General features: G+C 61.5%; 1 protein-coding gene across 1 annotated transcript; it reads right to left on the bottom strand.

The window, feature by feature from the left end:
- Nucleotides 1-5,836: 5,836 nt before the first annotated feature.
- Nucleotides 5,837-17,750, bottom strand: GPR132 (G protein-coupled receptor 132). The gene is made up of 3 exons (XM_067711595.1): nt 17,700-17,750; nt 13,213-13,306; nt 5,837-7,867 (listed from the first exon to the last, which is right to left on the bottom strand). Exons 2-3 carry the CDS (start codon nt 13,217-13,219, stop codon nt 6,840-6,842), a joined length of 1,035 nt encoding a protein of 344 aa, XP_067567696.1. The 5' UTR covers nt 13,220-13,306; nt 17,700-17,750; the 3' UTR covers nt 5,837-6,839.
- Nucleotides 17,751-18,633: the final 883 nt, after the last annotated feature.

Below are 18,633 nucleotides of genomic sequence, written 5' to 3'. Positions count from 1 at the left end.
ATACATGGATGTAATAACAAAGGAGAGAAAACGGTGTCCTTATGAAACTGAAGAGACGTGGCAGGGGAGGCCGCGTGAGAGAGCCGAAGGGAGTAAAAGGGGGCGACCAGCGTGTGGCTGGCACAGCTGCTGACAAGGAGCAGGTCCTGGGCACAGGGGCTGAGGTGGACTGGAGGCAAATGCCACCAGCCCTGAATAGGCTGAGGAGCAGGATGGGCCGGTGCAGAGCCCGAAGCCCCTCCCCTGCGTGCGGGCTTCCCGCTCAGACGGCGTTGCCCCCAGAGTCTCAGAGCGGCTGCTGCAGCACCAGACCTTGGCACCCAGTCTCACAGGAGTTCTGGGGAAAGACAGAGCCTTTCGTCCAGGAGGCAAACTGAAGTCCTGGCCCACCTCTCACTGGCCACAATTGAATACATGCCTTTCCAATGGCGTTCGGCTTGGGGCAGAGGTTCTCCAGGTGTAGGCCTGCACCCCCCAGCAGCAATATCTTCTGGGAACTTGTCATGGAGGCAAATTCTCCAACCCAGAAGCTCCGGGGCTAGGCTCTGTCTGTCTGTGTTTCAACAGGCCCACCAGGGGATTCTGATGTAGGCTGAAACTTGAGACGCAATCAGAGCCCTCCCAGAGCGCAAACGCAGCAGTGGAGGGGTGGGCAGCGCAGGGCGGGCTGCCATCTCCAGGCGGGTCAGGAATGGTCATGATGGAGGAAGGTGATTATCTCCTGAGCATCAGAAACAACAGGCACCCTGCTTACCTCACCTGACACCCTGGGGTGAGGCAGGCTGAGGGCAGAGCCCACTGGGGACCCTCAGCCACCCTGCCCACGCTGCCTGCCCATTGCCTGAAACCTAGGCCTCTGTCACTAGGGGGCTGTGGAGCCCCAGAGCCGTGAGTGGGGGATACATGGGGGCCACTGGGGCTGAGGCCTCTCAGCCCACCCCCCTTTGAGCTGCGGTGGCCCCGGAATGTCCCTTCAGGGGCCCTGGGGCTGCAGTCTGCATGAAGGGGGTCGGATGTGTCTTTTTTTTTAAAACAGTTTTATTGAGATGTGACCACATGCCATACAGCTCACCCTTTTAAAGTGCACAAGCCAGTGCTTTTAGTGTATCCACAGATACGTCAGTGTTAGAACACTTTCACCCCTCAGAAAGTCACGCCCTACTGCCCCGCCCCCAGCCCCAGGCGACCACTGTCTCCCCTCTGTCTCTGTGGATTTCCCGACTCTGGACGCCTCTTAGAAATGGCCTCATGCTGTATGTGGCCCTTCGTGTCTGGCCTCTCACTTGTCACGTTTTCGAGGCTCAGCCACACTGTAACAGGGTCAGAACTCCATTCCTTTTCGTGGCCGAGTGACAGTCCGCTGTGTGACAGACCGCGTTTGCTATGGACATCTGGCTACTGGGGATAATGCTGCTCCCAACATTGCGCACACGGATGCCTTCAACGCTCTTGGCTACGCCCTCGAGCGGCATTGCTGGGTCACGTGTAAATTTGAGGCACCGGCAGACCGTGTCCACAGCAGCTGCCCCGGCTGGTGGCGGGTGTGCTCTGGGCGCCTCCCGGGAGGGCCTCCCTGCTGCGCGGCCCCGGCCACCTCCGCTCTGCCCGGAGCCCAGGGACAGGGCCACCGCCGGCCCTGCTGGTCCCCGCCCTCCCCGCCCCAGGGGTGCGCTCCCATCCCCCGGAGCCCAGCCCCGAAGCCCCGTGACCCTGCAGTTTCTCAGGATTCGCACGAGGCCGGGAGCACCGGTTGATGTCACCGTCAACCATCACGTCACTGTCACTTGTCACCGGGCGCAGGGCCGCTCTCGGCTTCTCTTCCCCTTCTCAGACCGGGCTTTGGGCCCGGCTCCGCACGCCCCGCCTGCGTGGCCCCGCGCCGTTTCTCCCGTTAGAACCGCTCTAGCGGGTCCGGATCCGGCGAGGAAGGGGCTCTCAGACCCAGGCCGCGGTGGGGCCGCCTATTCCGCCGCCGCCGCCTCGGGTGGTGCTGCCCCCTGGCGGCCGCGGGCCGGACATGCAAGGCGCGTTCAGCCTCGCGGGCACCCTCTAGGGGCCGTCACTGGGACAGGCGGGCCTTGGTCATCAAGAACTTGGGTCTTCGCAGGACCCCGGGGAAAGACCACCCAGGAAGCTGAAACGAGGCTCTAAGTTTTGAGCGCCCACTCGGTGTCAGGCACAGCTTAAGCGGGGGACAGACATGATGTCAGTGAACGTCCCCAACAGCCCTGCGGGCAGGTCCTGTGGCCATTCCCAAATCCCAGGTGACAACGCTGGGCTGGCGGGGGTGAAATACCTCGTCCAAAGCGAGCTGTCCTCCGACGTCCGGGGTTTCCGGAAGGTCTTAGAGTAACACGGGGAGCGCGGCTGTTTCCCCGCTAGGACCAAGCACTCCCATGAATGTCAGCGTGCTTTCTTGTCCACTCAGGAGGGCCTCCCCGGCAGGTTCCTCTAGCGGGTCAGGAGGCTTTGGGCAGCAGTGTGCCTTCCTGGGGCTGTGCCGCCTCTTCTGGACCAACTCCAGACCACGTGACCCCAGGATTCCCAGCCAAACCGTTCAGAGCTCACCTCCCCCGCCGCTGCCATGGCTTCTCCTTGGGCCTGTCCCCACGGGGTCTGCCCGGGGTGCACACCTGTGGGCTGCAGCCACTCGCGAGCCCGGCGGAGTGAGGGTGGGCCCCGGAGGGGGCCTGAGCCTGCACCGGATGTGCGGGTGTATTTGTCAGGGCTGGGAGCCGGGGTGTGTCTGGTGGAACGGGGCTGTTAGGTTGTTGACTTTTCAAATACTTGGACACATGTGAGTGCTGAAATGTCGGGGGAGCCTGGGTGGGTCTCCCCAGCTGGCAGGGTGATCGCCCACGCACGCGACCATCGGTCCCTCAGGGAACAGCAACAGGCCCTGCTTAGGCACAGGCCCTGTCCAGGGAGCTGGGAATACATCAGTGAACAAATAGCAGGGTGTCCCTCCAGGGACCGCTGGTCTGGGACACACTCGAGGAAAGAGCCCAGGAGTGTAGCCTGGGCTGCTCGAGGTGGCCGGGCAGCCCCGAGGGGTCTCGGGGCTCCCCTCCTCAGTTCCTGCCTCCTTCCATGGACCCCAGGACAGCAAGGGTAGGCCTCACTGTGCCTGGCTCCCTCCCCACCTCGTGGAACTGTGGGGAGCACTTTGTGGAGGGGTGGATGGAAGAGGGGGAGGGAGGGTCAGAGGGAGGGGGGTGATGGAGGGAGGGGGGTGATGGAGGGAGGGAGGTGATGGAGGGAGGGGAGGCTGTCTGACCGGCTCTCAGGCTCTGTAACCCCACTATGAACGTGAGAAGTTTCCCTGAGCGATGTGAGTCAGATGAAGGAGAAAGGTTGTGGTCGGTGAACGAAGGTTCAGCTACGATATTAGGGGAGGGGAGGTGTGTGTCGGGGAAGACTGTGCCGCGGGCCAAGGTGGGCCCTTGACCACTGCCTCCCCAGCTGCTCCCCAGGGTCTCAGCCTCAGGGGCAGGGCCGCCTCACGCCCTGGGTGGCCCTGTGTCCAGCACGGAGCTGGCAGGTGACCGGAGCCCAGTCCCCCCCACCCCGGGCCCCCCGGGAAGCCCCCCCACCAAGGGCTGTGGATGGCGGATTGGGACCTGGCTGGGCCCTGAGCACGGAGCCTGCCCTCCCCAGCAGTGACAGCCCCTCCACGCAGCCACCTTCTAATTTCATGTGGCCCCATGTCATCCTGCAGGCACCCTCTGAGACTCCCCGGGGGCAGAGACCCTCCAGGCCACCCCTCCCGGCAAAGTCCTGGCAGCCCCTCTCCTGAGCCAGCGGCTCCCGGGGCCTGAGCCCTGCCTCCGCCACAGTGGGGAGCTGGTGGGCCGGGCAGCTTGACGGGATCCTGCCCGGGGAGAACGGGCCGTTTATTGGTTGCATGATGTCAGCAAAAGATGGAAAAGTAGGCAGTTCCCAGCCTGGGTGTGAAGAGGTGGTGGTGAACTAACGGGGAAGCCCCTTCGCTGGGGGCTGGGGGCTTGCGTCCAGGGTCACATCGCGCACACACACACACACACACACACACACACACACACACACACAGGCTGTCCTTTGAGACAGTCCCGTGAGAGGACAGAGGGAGAGAGGAGGGGAAGGGTGGACAGGCCAGGCCTACCTACCCCCGGGCCAGTGTGGATGAAGCCCCATGGCCCGAGGGTGGAGGGTGCGGACCCATCGGGCACAGTTCTCACCCAGCTCCCATCCGATTCCCCTGCACCTTGTGCAGCCTGGGCACCCTGGTGCGGGCGAGGCTGGCTCTGAGCTCCCTGGGGAGAGTGGACAGAAAGCAGTGCCCCGCCACAGAGCCGCTGGGCCAGGATGACTGTGGACCAGGCAGGGCCAGCGCCGGGCGTCCAGACGGCCACTGGGGCCCACCACGCGGCCTTGAGACGGAAGGGGCAACCCGGAGGGACACAAAAGGGGGCACGTGAAGACAGAAGCAGAGATTGGGGTGATGCAGCCACAAGCCCAGGGACCCCTAGAGCCACCAGAGGCTGAAACGGCAGGAAGGACTGTCCCCTGGAGCCTCTGGAGGGAGCGCAGCCCTGCCGACACCTTGATTTTGGACTTGGGGCCTTGGAGCTGTGAAAGGGTAAATTCCTGTTGTTTTAAGGCATTTCGTCCTGGTTTGCAATCATTTGTTTCGGCAGCCCCGGACTCTCATGGATGGAGAGGTGGGGACCCTGCTCACAAGGCCCTGCTGCTCCCCTCGGTGGAAGCACGAGCTTTACGTCCGTGACTGAAATTGAGGCGTAAGATGCCGAAACCCCAGGGCCAGTGACGCTGCCCGAGAGGCTAGGGTGCGAGGACGGTCCTGGGGGGCGGTTTGCCAGGTGAGGGGGCTGGACGGAGGGCCCCAGGCTGGGATTTCGGATGCCAGGAACTTCTCCTAAAACTGGCAAGGAAGCGGCATGAGGCTGTCAGGAAAGCGTATTAATGAAAAAGATAGAGAGACTCTACCATCATTGTTTTTTTTATAGAGAGGCTCTACCATCGTTCTTTTTTTTTGTACAGCAGATTTTCGCAGCAACTGGGAGGCCAGAGCACAGTCGTGGGGTGCTCGCGCGGTAACCGTGTCTTCCCCGCGTTTGTCACGGTCACCGCCAAGTGGACGGTGACAGGTGCGGAGCGACGAGGAGTGGGCAGTGAGTCTGGGGGCCACTCCTGCCCTGGGAGCCACAGAGCATGGTTCTCGCTCCTTCCTGCCATTCGTAGTGGATAGACTGGTGGCCCCGGAAGGATCCGTCTCGTCCTACTCCCCGGAATCTGGGGGCGGGGCCTTATTTGGAAATAGGCTTTGGCTAAGGATGCGGCACTGAGCTCACCCTGGATTATCCAGGGGAGCCCTAAGTCCAAAGAGACAGAGAGGGGGGTGAACCCGGGGTGGGGGGGCACGGCAGCGCCAGAGGCCAAGAGCGAGGCATGGAACCCGCTGCCTGAGAGCCGCCAGAAGGAGCCCTGCCCACGCCTTGATCTCTGACCTCCAGCCCCCAGAAGGCTGAGAGAATCCTGTTTGCTTTACACCCCCCGGTTTGCAGCAATTAGTTACAGCAGCCCCGGGAAGTCATACGTCAGATGTTGTCGAAACGTCCTGTGATCCCGGCCCTGAATAATCCAGACTGTTCCTGGAAGCCGGCCCATCACCTGGAGAGCCCAGGCGCACGCCCCTCCCCCAGGGCTTGGCCCTCCAAGAGGTGCCTAGAGGGAAACGTTTGCCTGAGAAGGTAAAATGACGTCACCCCACGTTAGGAAGTTGGCACCGACGTATATTCTTGCATTTTTATTTCTAAACGTATTTTCTAAATCACATATCCTCTCAGGGTCTCTCACAATGAAGCACGTCCATCGCCGCTGCCTTAGGGAAATGCGAACATGAGCGGTGGGTGTGGTCAGCCCGCAATGCCGACCCGCTGAGGTAGGTGTCACTGGCCCCTGTCACGGATGGGGGAGCGGAGGTAGCGCTGTGACCTGGCCTGGCCCTCGGCGGCCTCTCCCCGACAGCGGAGCTGGGAAGCCTCGGTGCGGAGGACTTACCGCCGTCCTCGGAGCCCGTTGGCGGAGTGTCACCCTGCCTGGGGTGCCCCCCGGCCCTCCCGGCTGATGGGCATTCCTGCCACGAGCACTGGGGCTCCCTCCGGAGGCCATGTGGGTGCGCCCCGCCCCCCGGCTCCCCTCAGGGTCTGCAGCACAGAGAGGCCCCAGCCACGGCCCCGTGAGCAGCCACCTCAGGAGGGGCACGGTTTGCACTGACAATCTGGCCCCGCCATGTACTGTCACAGTCATCCAAGCAACGCTTGCAGAAAAGCGCGGGAAATAAAGCCGTCACGCGGAGGCTGACAGGCACCTACCGCACGCAGGGCCTGTGCCAGCTGCCGGCAGCACCACGTGGCCACACGGCCTCTGCCTGCGACCCTGCGGTGCGCTAATAGCCGAGAGCGCCAGCCAGAACAAGCCCTCCCGCCCGCCACGGGCTCCCCTTGCAGCTGGCAGACTCGCCCTTACCCTCGGCGTGCTGCCACCTCCCTTGTGGGGCTTCTGCTCCCAGTGGAAAAGCCTGCGGGGCTGGGACCCACAAGGGGCAGAAGCTCCAGGAACGAGAAATCTGTGGCGTGTCGTCCAGAGGGGGCTCCACAGCCAGCGCTGTGGACGCTGGCGGGCAGACCCCGTGGGAAGCCGAGCGATCGGCCCTGGACTCCCACGCTGGGTTCAGCAGGACGCCTCGGTCAGGCCCTCCAGGGTGCGTGGCGAGGCCGCGCGCCCGGCGGTGGCCCCGGTGGGCGGACAGGCTTGGGGAAGGCGTAGCCGTTGGTGAGCTATGTGGGCGACTGTGCCTCCTGCGAGTCCTTCGAATACGTGAGCTTGGCGACGTCTGTCTTCATGGACCACTTTTTCCACCCCTTGTGGATTCTGGACACTTCTTGGCGTGAAGCTTCTGTGGCCAGCACGTATATGATGGGGTCAGCCACGCTGTTCACCGTGGCCAGGCTCAGGGACACCACGGAGACCGTGTACAGTTTGATTTCGAAGGCGCTCACAAGGCCCGTGTCTCCTTTGTAGTAGGAAAAGGCTATGGCTTTGGCCAGGAGCACCAGGTGGTAGGGAGTGAAGCAGAGCAGGAAGATGGCCACGACCGCGACGGCCAGGCGCTTCACCTTGGCCTTCTGGGCGGCGCTCAGGCCGGCGCTCATCTTGATGCTCCTGCAGATGCGCTCGTTGGTGAAGGCGATGACGGACAGAGGGATGGCGAAGCCTACGGCGAAGCGCGTGTAGTAGTACCCGGCGATCTCGCGGTCCATCGGCAGCTTCTCAAAGCAGGTTCCCTCCTCCTCCATCCGAAACACCGGGTAGTGGACGAGCCCCACGAGAACGAAGACAGACACGGAGACGAGGATGGCCGTCTTCTGGTGGCGGCGGCCTCGCGTCTCCAGCGCGTACACCACTGCCAGGAAGCGGTCGCAGGAGATGCAGCACAGGAAGAGGATGCTGACGTAGAGGTTGCAGAAAAAGACGTAGGCGGTCACCTTGCAGGCCCATGGGCCCAGGAGCCAGCAGTGCCCGTTCTGGATGTAGACGACCCAGAGCGGCAGGGTGCTGATGTACAGCAGCTCGCACAGCGCCAGGCAGAAGAGGTAGACGGCCAGCACGTGGCCCTGGCGCGCCTGCAACAGCGTCAGCCAGGCCGTCAGGCAGTTGGCTGGCAGGCCCAGCATGCACACGGTGCTGTACACAGTCACCAGGAACACCCTGCTGTCGTTGAAGGGCACCTTCGACGTGCAGTTCTGGGAAGATACGCCAGTCGACAGGGCCCCTGGCAGAGGGCTGGCCACTGGCGTGGCGTTTCCTGTGGGGCAGAGACAGCGTGAGGGCGAGTGTCGCTGGGAACCACCTGAATCAGATGTGCTGGCGCAAGAAGGCTCTTGTCAGCTGCGGACTGGGCGCGCCAGGGTTAAAACTTTCCAGATGGTTTCCTAAAGTGACCCTAAGTCCCCCATCCCCCAGCCGACGGCCTCGAGGGTACAAGGCGGGCAATACCACGTCCTTGTCACCAACAGTCATTTTCCAAAGCGCTGTCTGTGGGCTTGAGGAGACTTTATTCTCTATTCGCCTTCTGTTATGAGTTGAATTGTGTCCCCCCCCCACCCCCCCAAAGAAGATATGTGGAGTCCTAAGCCCCAGGACCTCAAAACGTGACCGGATTTGGAGATGGGGTCTTTACAGAGGTGACCAAGTCAAAATGAGATCTTTAGGGTGGGTCCTAATCCAGTATGACTATGTCCTTATAAAAAGGGGACATTTAAACCCAGGGACACGCGTGAACGAAAGCCGATGTGAGGACAGGGAGGAGACGGCGATCCCAAGCTGAGGAGAGGGGCCTCCGACGCATGCAGCCCGCCCACACCTCCATCTCGGACTTCCAGCCTCCAGGGCTACAGAAGAAATGCCTGTGATTTAAGTCGTCTGATCTGGGCTTCCCTGGTGGCGCCGTGGTTAAGAATCCGCCTGCCAACGCAGGGGACACGGGTTCGAGCCCTGGTCCGGGAAGATCCCACGTGCCACGGAGCAACTAAGCCCGTGCGCCACAACTGCTGAGCCTGTGCCCTAGAGCCCAAGAGCCACAGCTACAGAGCCCACGTGCCACAACTACTGAAGCCCACGTGCCTAGAGCCTGTGCTCCACAACAAGAGAAGCCACCACAATGAGAAGCCCACGCATCGCAACAAAGACCCAACGCAGCCAAAAAATAAAGTAAAAAAATAAATCACCTGGTCTGTGGTCCTTTGTTACAGCAGCCCTAGCAAACAATACATCTTTCGGATTTACTGAGTTTAGTTCTTAGTCTCTTTCCCCCTTTATTGGTTTGGAGATTGTTAAGCCATTTTTAATCTTTTCGAGAGGACCCTGGATGTTTTAATGTGCGTTATTTAGTAGTGTCTAAAGTTAGTCAGAACCTTCACCTCCTGCGTGGGCACAAACCCTGGGACGCTGTTGCTCTAAGGGCCCCACGTTCGGCTGACGTGCAATTCTGGTCCCAGTTACGTTAGTCGTGTGGGTTCTTTGCCTGTTTAACCCCGTAGGTCAGATGTTGTTATTATTACTATTCCTGCCGTGGTTGTTGTCGTGTTCACACTGTCCCTCCCTGTTCACAGGTGCCCACGTGTCGGCCAGACTTCCGCCCGCTCCCTGTCCTCCATCTGCTGCATTTCCAAGGTCATTCCCTCCTTTCCCTGAGGACGGCCCTTGCAAGCCCTGTGGACGAGAGCCTGCCCCAGCTTTGGTTCATCCGAAATGCACTTTTACCCCAATTCTGGAGGACGGTCCCCCCAGGGGTCCGATTTAGCTCCGGCCCCGCTGCAGCCCGTCTTCTGGCTTCTGAAGCTGCGACGGTGGCCGCCTGCTGTCTAGTTGCCGTGCCCTCGGACCCCTGAATCTGAGACTCTGTACACCCCAGTGCCCCGGATGGCCCCCTGTTTGCCTCCTGGGGCTCTGGTCAGGCACGTGCTGGACCTCTCGCCCCGTCCCCACCTCGCTCTGCACCCTCCCCCCCCCCCCATCCTGCAGGACCATCCGTCTGTCCAGGCAACCTACTGGCATTGAACTCGAGTTTGTGAGCTCTTTGTACCTGTGTCTAATTGGTGGGTTTTTTTTTTACTCATTCACTCCGTTAAAATTCAGGGATCATATCTTTCATTTCTAGACACTCCATCTGGCTCCCTTTCGAGTCTCTTGTTCTCTGCTTATGTTTTTCCTTCCGTCTCTGATCTCCTCACATTCACCCAACGTACTGATGTCACTGTGTGTGGCCTTCCCAGCCCCTGCAGTCTTGGAGGCAGGACCCCCGCCACGGCACAGTGCCTGCACACCCTCCCACAGGCCGGCTCCTGCGCATGTCTTGTGGCGGTTGTGAGCTCACGCCTGATGGGGTGTTATCCGTGGGCATTTCCTGAGTGGGAGGGGCTGTCCTCCGAGGGGTTGTGGGCTCAGGTGGGCGGAGGGCAGGAGTCCTTGGATTCACTCCAGGGCTGGTTTCCATCCAGGCCTCATAGCAGAGCTGAACTTTGGGGTCCCTATGCAGGTGTCCCAATTCAGAGCCCACGCCCTCCCCACGTGGGAGCCAGGGCTCACCTGCGGTCCCCTCAAGAAGCAAGCGGTAAGGAGTCAGTCCATAAACATGCAACGAGCCCTGAAACCTTAGGCCCGTCAGCGTCCCTCTGCTGATTCTAAGCATCAGTTACATGGGACAGTCGCCACCGTCAGCCGTCATATGAAGCCCAGCTCAGAGCGAGCTCGGCGTCACACAACCCAGGGCTCCCCACAGCCCACGGCCCGCTGCCCGCTCCCGACTGCCCTCCACCCCTGCGGGCTCAGGCAAGCTTTCACGACGCTCTTCAGATGTGTCACCCGGGCTTTGCGGGGTTCGCACTGGGACCGTGCAGAGCCGGGCTGGTGGGCCACGGCATGGGAAGTGGAAGCTCACCAGGGCTTTGGGGTCCCTGCTGGGATGGGGGGCTGGGAAGAAGCACAGACTGGCACTGGGGGCTCCTCCAAGCTCCAGTGCCTGCTTGTCATGGAGGAGCCAGGAGGATGGCGGGACCTGGATGCCCACCTGCCCTCCCCTGAAGCCCTGCCTGGGACACCAGCTACCACCCCTCTCAACAGGGGGAAGGAAGCCAGTGGGGAGGGGCGCTCCAGGCACCTGCGAGGTGGTACCCTCACCTGCCTCCCCACCAGGTGTTTCCGAGGGGACAGGAATGAGTCACAGGACCGAGCGCCCTGCTGTAGGGGTGAGCCCCCTGCGGTAGGGGTGAGCGCCCTGCGGTAGGGGTGAGCGCCCTGCTGTAGGGGTGAGCGCCCTGCTGTAGGGGTGAGCCCCCTGCTGTAGGGGTGAGCGCCCTGTGGTAGGGGTGAGCCCCCTGCTCTAGGGGTGAGCGCCCTGCGGTAGGGGTGAGCCCCCTGCGGTAGGGGTGAGCCCCCTGCCCCCCGTCTAAGGATCCACGGACACTGCGATGACTCACACCGGGGGCTCCCCGGGCTGAGGGACCCCACACGACATGCGGAAGGAAGCCAGCGTGTCCCAGGCACCCTCCCTCTCCCGCCCAGCCTGCCTCTCCTGGGTCGCTCTCGTGACGGTGACCCCAGCACCCACTGCCTGACCTGTGCCCAGAGCCTCCCTGGACCCTCTCCCTCCTGACCCGCCCCTGGGACCTGCCGTGCGACAGGAGCATCTGGGTGGCCATGGGGGGACGCGCACCTCCCAGAGCCTGTGCCCTGGCCTCGGGAGAGGCGGTCCCGTTTAGGCCCTGTGCACCTCGGACAGCAGACTGCGGGGGGAGCAGCCCCCTGAGGTCAGCGGGAACCACAGGCAGCACCCGGTCGCAGGTGGAGCTTCACGCTGCCGCCCAGCCGCAGCAGCCTCTGGCGGTGATGGCCCCGTGACCCGGCCAGGGGAGTAGACAGCAGGCTGGACAGGCCTGGGTGGCCTCAGTGACAGCAGAGAACGTGGCCCTTGCTTCCGCAGCCCGTGACCCCTGGGCCTTTCCACATGCACATCCAACAGCCAAGGAAACCTCGGGGCGTCCCAACGCTGACACGGCCGTGGGGTGGCGCGCAGCCGTCGGGGATCCCTCGGGCTTCGAGGGCCCTCCCGAGGGACTCAGCCCCAGCGCCCATGCATGGTTTTCAGCACCCCCCGCCCCCCGCAGGGCGACCTGATGCAGAAGTCAGCGGCAGGCCAGTGAAGGTGGGCAGAGAGCAGTGCTCGTTCTTCAGCTGAAAGCTCGCTGTGAAGGTCCCAGGGTGATGGAGCTGTCGGCCCCCCAGCATGCTCCCGACACCCTTTTGTGCCACTCGTTTTTCCCAATTTTTAAAATTCTGGTAAAATATACCTAAGATAAAAGTGACCATCGTAACCATTTTAAGTGTCCATTTCTGCGGCACTAAGTACATTCACATTGTTGTGCAACCGTCACCATATCCATTTCCAGAATTTTTCATCTTGCAACACTGAAACTCTGTCCCCATTAAACACTCACTGCCCACTCCTCCCCCAGCCCTTCCTGTGAGTGGATCGTAACGAAGGTGTCCTTCTGGGGCTTTTTAGCTTTGCATCATATTCTCAGGGTCCATGTGTCAGAACATCCTTCCTTTTTAGGACAGAGTTACAGCCCACTGTGTGGACCACATTAGGGTTTTCCACTCTTCTGTCTGTGGACACTTGGGCTACTTCCACATCTTGGCTATTGTGAGCAGTGCTGCCATGAACATGGGTGTGCAAATACCTCTTCCACACCTGTGTTCACTTCTTATTTATTTTTGGCTGCGTTGGGTCTTAGCTGCCACACGCAGGCTCTTTGTTGTGGCGCGTGGGCTTAGTTGCCCTGCGGCATGTGGGATCTTAGTTCCCTGACTAGGGATCGAACCCGAGTAGCCTGCATTGGAAGGCAGATTCTTAACCACTGGACTGCCAGGGAAGTCCCAAGTTCACTTCTTTTTTGTGGATTGCTGGATCATATGGTGATTCTCTATTTTAGCTTTTTGAGGAATCTTCATACTGCTTTCCCCAGCAGCTGCTCCATTTTCCGGTCCCACCGACAGCGCACAGGGGTTCCCATTTCTCCACATCCTCGTTAGCACTTGGTATTTTGTTTTTTTGTTTTGTTTGTTTGTTTGTTTTGCGGTACGCGGGCCTCTCGCTGTTGTGGCCTCTCCCGTTGCAGAGCACAGGCTCTGGATGCGCAGGCTCAGTGGCCCTGGCTCACAGGCCCAGCCACTCCACGGCATGTGGGATCCTCCCAGACCGGGGCACGAACCCGTGTCCCCTGCGTCGGCAGGCGGACCCCCAACCACTGAGCTGCCAGGGAAGCCCAGCCTCCGGCTTTATTGTTCCTGAGTTAGTTTTTATTTCAAGAAGTCTACTTTTTTTTTTTTTTTTAGCTGTGGCACGTGAACTCTTAGCTGCAGCATGTGGGCTCTAGCTCCCTGACTAGGGATCGAACCTGGGTCCCCTGCATTGGGAGCACGGAGTCTTAGCCACTGCACCACCAGGGAAGTCCCTCGAGAAGTTTACTTTTGCATGCTAATTTTTGAAGTAATTTTCCCTGTTATGAGACAACTGCATTGGTAGAAAAATTCTCATGGGCTCCCTCCTAAATGTTCCAAGTCAAAGGAGGCATGGGGTGGGGCTCTCACCTGTCATGGCTGACGGCTCTGGGCTCAGGATGGAGCTGCGGTGTGTGTCATATGACGATCCTGTTGAGACGTTTCCTCCAGAGTTTCACATGACCTGGAGAAAGGGTGGGTTGAAATTGCTTTAGGGAAATCGGATTAAATCACAAATTAAGTTATCTGACAAACGGTTAGTGAGCATGTGTTAAGTGCCAAGTCTTGTCTCCATCCTGTGGGACACGACAGCCGAGGCTTAATATAAAAAGGACTCCCACAAATGCACAGGAATAAGTGTCGGAGCTGATCGTTCACAGAAGAAGTAAAAGTACCTCCTACAAATTGGAAAGCGCTCAGCTTCACTCATATAGTCAAAGAAATGCGAACGTAAACACCCAACAGTGGTCTTTGCCTTGCCTATCAGATTGGCAAAAATAAAGAACTTTAATTCTTGGTGTTGGCAAGAGAGTGAGGAAGTGGGATCCTTCACTGTGTTGGGAGCATAAACGGGCACAGATGTTTTCTAGCACAATTTGGTAACATGTCTCAAAAATCTTCAATGTGGACTTCCCTGGTGGCACAGTGGTTAAGAATCCGGCTGCCAATGCAGGGGCCACGGGTTCGAGCCCTGGTCCGGGAAGATCCCACATGCCGTGGAGCAACTGAGCCCGTGCGCCACAACTACTGAGCCTGCGCTCTAGAGCCTGCGAGTCACAACTACTGAGCCCACGTGCCACAACTACTGAAGCCTGCACACCTAGAGCCCGTGCTCTGAAACAAGAGAAGCCACCGCAATGAGAAGCGCGTGCACCACGAGGAAGAGTAGCCCCCGCTCGCCACAACTAGAAAAAACACGCGCACAGCAACAAAGACCCAATGCAGCAAAAAATAAAATTAATTAATTAAAAAAAATTCTTCAGTGTGCTTCACTTTTTTTTTTTTTTTTTTTTTTTTTTTTTTTGCGGTACGCGGGCCTCTCACTGCTGTGGCCTCTCCCGTTGCGGAGCACAGGCTCCAGACGCGCAGGCTTAGCGGCCATGGCTCACGGGCCCTGCCGCTCTGCTGCATGTGGGATCTTCCCGGACCGGGGCACGAACCCGTGTCCCCTGCATCGGCAGGCGGACTCTCAACCACTGCGCCACCAGGGAAGCCCTTCACTTTTTTAAAAAATAAATTTATTTATTTTGGGGCACCAGGGAAGCCCTGTGCTTCACTTTTGAGCAGATAAAATCCTTTCTAGGAATTTTTCCTGGTGGAAGAATGACCTGAGATGCAAAGTGCATGGACATTGCTCCTGCGAAAGGGCCCGGGACCCCGGGGAGACTGCCCACGACAGAGGTGGACGGGCTCACGGGTGCGGGCAGATGGGGCAGGATTCTGGCCCCCCCACCTCTCTGCTTCCTTCCGGAACCAGAGGTGCCCCTAACGTAAGCTCCATCCTGTCAGCTAGACAGGGTCTGGGGGAGGCGGGCTCTCTAAACCCTTCCTCAGCCAGCCTGGAGCCAGGCCCAGACCCCACCCACAGCCCCTGTCGGGCGGAGCCCCCAGCCCCGTGGGGCGTCGGCAGGTGCAGGCCCCGCCCCCCAACACTGAGCGGGCCGGCTGTGCTGACAACCGATGAACCACCGGGAAATAACAGGAAGCCAAGGTGTTTACCTGAAGCTGCAGAGAGTTCATCGACCTAGATAGTAAGCAAGACCTCGGAAACACAAAGGTAAGGCTCTGCGGCAGCACAGAAACGCACTGACCTTTCGAAACTGACGTCCTGACGGACTGGCGGGCGTGGGCCTGCAGGGTCAATGGGCCTCCCCTGTCCATCCCTGCACCCCCGTTGCTCAGTCAGCCCCCTGCAAGTCAGGCAGGGAGCCACCCAGGGGTGCTCTGCCTGAGGTCTATGCCTGGCCCTGAGACCCGCAAGCAGAGCGAACTCTGCCCTCTAAGGAGATGGCCCAAGGTGCTCAGGGCGGCCACCCAGTGGGGCCAGCGTGGCACACGGTTTGTGGCCCGGTCAGCTCGGGGGTGAGGGAGGGCTGAGCCTGATGAAGGGGGGTCCAGGAGGGTCTCCAACTGTGAGGGTGGCCCACATGAGCTGCAGGGGTGCCAGCCCACCTGGGAGCTGTCCAGACGCCCCTGAGCCCCGTGAGCCTGGGAGGGACACAAAAGCCTCACCCTGGGCCCGATTCCTTTGTCAGAACTGAGATTCTGGAAAACTGGTCCCTTCCCCCAGGGGCTGCGCCGCCCGGCTCTTCCCTGATGCAGGTGGCAGCAGAAAGGGGACCACTGTCTCTAGAAGTCACTTCTGCAAAAGCCAGAGGAAGCGGCCCAACTGACACTGTGCGGTCCTGGGGCCCCTGCTCTGCCCCCCTGCCCTGTGCAGTCTGTGCAGAGCAGAGCACTAATTCCAGATCCGGGGCCGTGTCCCTGACTGTCAGGCACACCGGCAGGGTGCGGGGGTCACGTTGAGAGGACCGGGGGCCACAGAAGGCCCAGGCCGGAGCAGCCAGGCTCTGGAACCGCCCCACGCCCGGGTGCGGTCCTGCCCTGCTCGCGGCCACAGGCCTGGGCACCTGCCCCCGGGCCCAGCCCCGGCCTTTTGCCCAGCAGAGCTCAGCCCAGGCTTGGGCCTCGTCTTGGCCTTTCCCTGCCCAATGGACACGTGGCTTCAGGTCTCCTCCCGCCCCGGCCTCCTCCCGGGGTGGCCGTGGACTGTCCCCTCCTGGTGTCCCCACCCTGCCAGCCCCAGAGTGCCCGTGGCCCCTCCCCACCGGCAGCTGGGGCTCTTGCCGGCCAGGAGACCATAGGCCTGGGTGCCCCCTCGTCCTCTCCCGGGGTCAAGTGCCAAGAGGGACGCATCTTCCACACCAGCAGCCTCACTGCCCTTCCTGCCCCGCATGCCAGCCTGGTGGGCTCAGGGCCTCCGTCCCCTCTCCGTGCCCCAGGGGGGCTGTGACAGCCACAGGCCATGGGGTGGGTGGCCCAGGTCAGCCCGAAGCCCCTACGCACCCAGCTCTGGGCTCCAGCGGCCCCTGTCTCCTGCCCCCACCCTCTCTGGCCCTGGGCACCACCCTAGTGCCTGCACATCCCCGAAGGGCCCCTGGCAGCCCCACAGGAGGCACTGCGTCCGGATGGATGCTCACATGACACGGTGAAGAGCGACCCGGCCCCCGGCGCTGGCCCCCGACGCCCTACGCCCTGCGTGTGCAGTGGGTCCCTGCCGTCATTTAAGATACGCTTCCAGACGTTTCACTCTGGAGTTTTTCAAACAAACGCAAAAGCACAGGGGGCGAGCCCGCGTCCAGCACGCCCGCTGCCCTCACCTCCGGCTGCCCCATCGCACACCGTGGAGCCTGGTCCCCGGCTACTCATCATCACTGTGGGTTTGCTGGGACGTCTTTACCCTTTCACCATGGCGGGGCCTGTCGGGTGACTTCCAACCTCTCACTCCCACCTGCTCCCACTCAGAGCTTCGACTTTATTTCTGTCTCTGCGCAGGTTACACTTTGGGGAGGGAGCTCCTGACTTATCAGCCCCTGCAGCCCCTGAGCTCCTTGCTCTCAGGCAGCTGAACCAGGGGCCCCCAGCTCACCAGCACAGCAGGAGTCCATCTCCATTTCCCCCATTTAGGCAGATTTTTTACAATGTGCCTTCTAAAATGCACCTCCACTTCTTCGATGGCTATGGGGGTGGAACACCGCGCCTTGTCCCACCGTCGCCGGAGGCATCTCCGTCCTCTCCCTTCTGCCTGCAGGAACCCCTACAACATCACCTTGTCACCGTCCAGGCAGAGACGCCAGGAAGAACCCCTTCCTCAGCGCCCAGCCCCTGCCCACCGTTCTCGGCAGGCACCTACGGGAGCCCCCCCACAGGGCCTGGCGCTGGACACCGTCCCAAGAAGCCCGCGAGCTGCCCAGCCTCAGGACCAGGCTGGCTGCCCACCCCAGCAGACACCCCCTGTCTTTCCGTCCCTCCTCTCGCCCACGTGCCTCTGGCCCCACCAGGCCCTGGAGACCAGGGTGGCCGCGCGTTACACCCACCCCGCCAGGCTCCCCACCACCTCCGAGAATCGGCGGCAAGCACGCAGCCCCGGGGAAGTCCCTGAGTGCCTGGCGGAGGCCCTGAGGGACCTGGCCCCCCGCGCTGGCCCCCGACGCCCTATGCCCTGCGTGTGCAGTGGGTCCCTCCCGTCATTTAAGATACGCTTTCAGACGGCAAGGAGAGCGTCCCAGGGGGATAAGCCCCCGGCTCCCGGCTCCCAGCTCCCAGCCGGCCCAGCACTGCGGCCGGGGGGCGGGGGACTCTGCAAAGGGGAATCTCAGCAGCTCTGAAGGGGCCGCAGAGGGACCGTCCCTCCCCCAGCCCCCCGCCCTCCACCGCATCTGTGGTGCTCCGGGGTCCCTCTTGGTGAAGGAGCCCAGGTTAAGACCCTCCACCAAGCCCCCACCTTTATGCCAACGAATCACTCTGCTTTCAGACCCCCACCTCGACTGCTCCCCGCACAGGGGCCCGGGACTTACTCAGGGCCCGCCCGGCGCCAGCCTCGTGCTCCCTCCTTGCAGACCCAGTTGAGAGCTTTCAGGAAGTAGCAGGAGTGTCTCTAAAACTCCCCAAACCGCAGACAGAGCGAGACCTCAAGACCTGGGGTTGGCCAGCCCGCCGGGGCGTCTTCTCACTGGTGTTGAGACTGTGGCCTCATCGCTTTGCTGAAAACGGCCTCAGTGCCACTTCTCGTGGTCCTGGCAACACCCAGACCTGCCTTCCCTCAAGACCTTCCTAGGCGGCTCGGGCCGGACATGGGACCAGCTCGCATGAGCTGCTGGTGCCTACTGCTCCCAGACAGCTGCGGCTGGGCACCCAGGGGCAGGGACCCCCGGGGAGACGGACCCCAGCTCCGCAGGCCCAGGCCTGGCATGGCCCCTCACAGGCCGCTGGGCACAGAGCAGGGCTGCCTGCAAGAGGCCTTGCCTTCCCAGGGACACCCGTGGGGCACTGGGAGCAGAGATGCTGCCTGGCACTGCCCGCCGTGGCCCCAGGACAGCACCTGTCCCCAGCGCCCAGACGTCTCACATGGAGCCCGCCCTCCCCACTCCCCATCCTGGGGTGGGCCAGCACACCCCGTCTAGGTGGTGTCTCTGAGCCCCTAAAGCCGGTCCCAGCCAGGCCAGGTGGCCTCTGAGGGTGGGTTTCTCTTGAGAGGCCGAGTGAGACCCCCCAGGGACCCAGTGTCCACGCTGGCGGTGGGGGGGTCTGTGTGTCTCTCTCCGGCTTGCAGGATCACAGCCTAAAGCACGTGGCCAGTGTCCTCGGAAGATGTGGGGGGCTGCAGGTGACCGCCACCTTGCCTGACCACCCTGGGCTGGTTCTGGGTTTCAGGGTGAGACGGAGGCACCGTGGGCCCCTCTCTGCATCCCCACTGCAGACCTGGCTCTTCAGCCCAGGGCACGGCTGGGC

This window comes from Pseudorca crassidens, chromosome 1 (genome assembly GCF_039906515.1).
Source record: "Pseudorca crassidens isolate mPseCra1 chromosome 1, mPseCra1.hap1, whole genome shotgun sequence".
Taxonomy (NCBI): domain Eukaryota; kingdom Metazoa; phylum Chordata; class Mammalia; order Artiodactyla; family Delphinidae; genus Pseudorca; species Pseudorca crassidens.
Note: the sequence above shows the minus strand (reverse complement) of the source record. Positions and strands in the feature narration are given on the sequence as shown.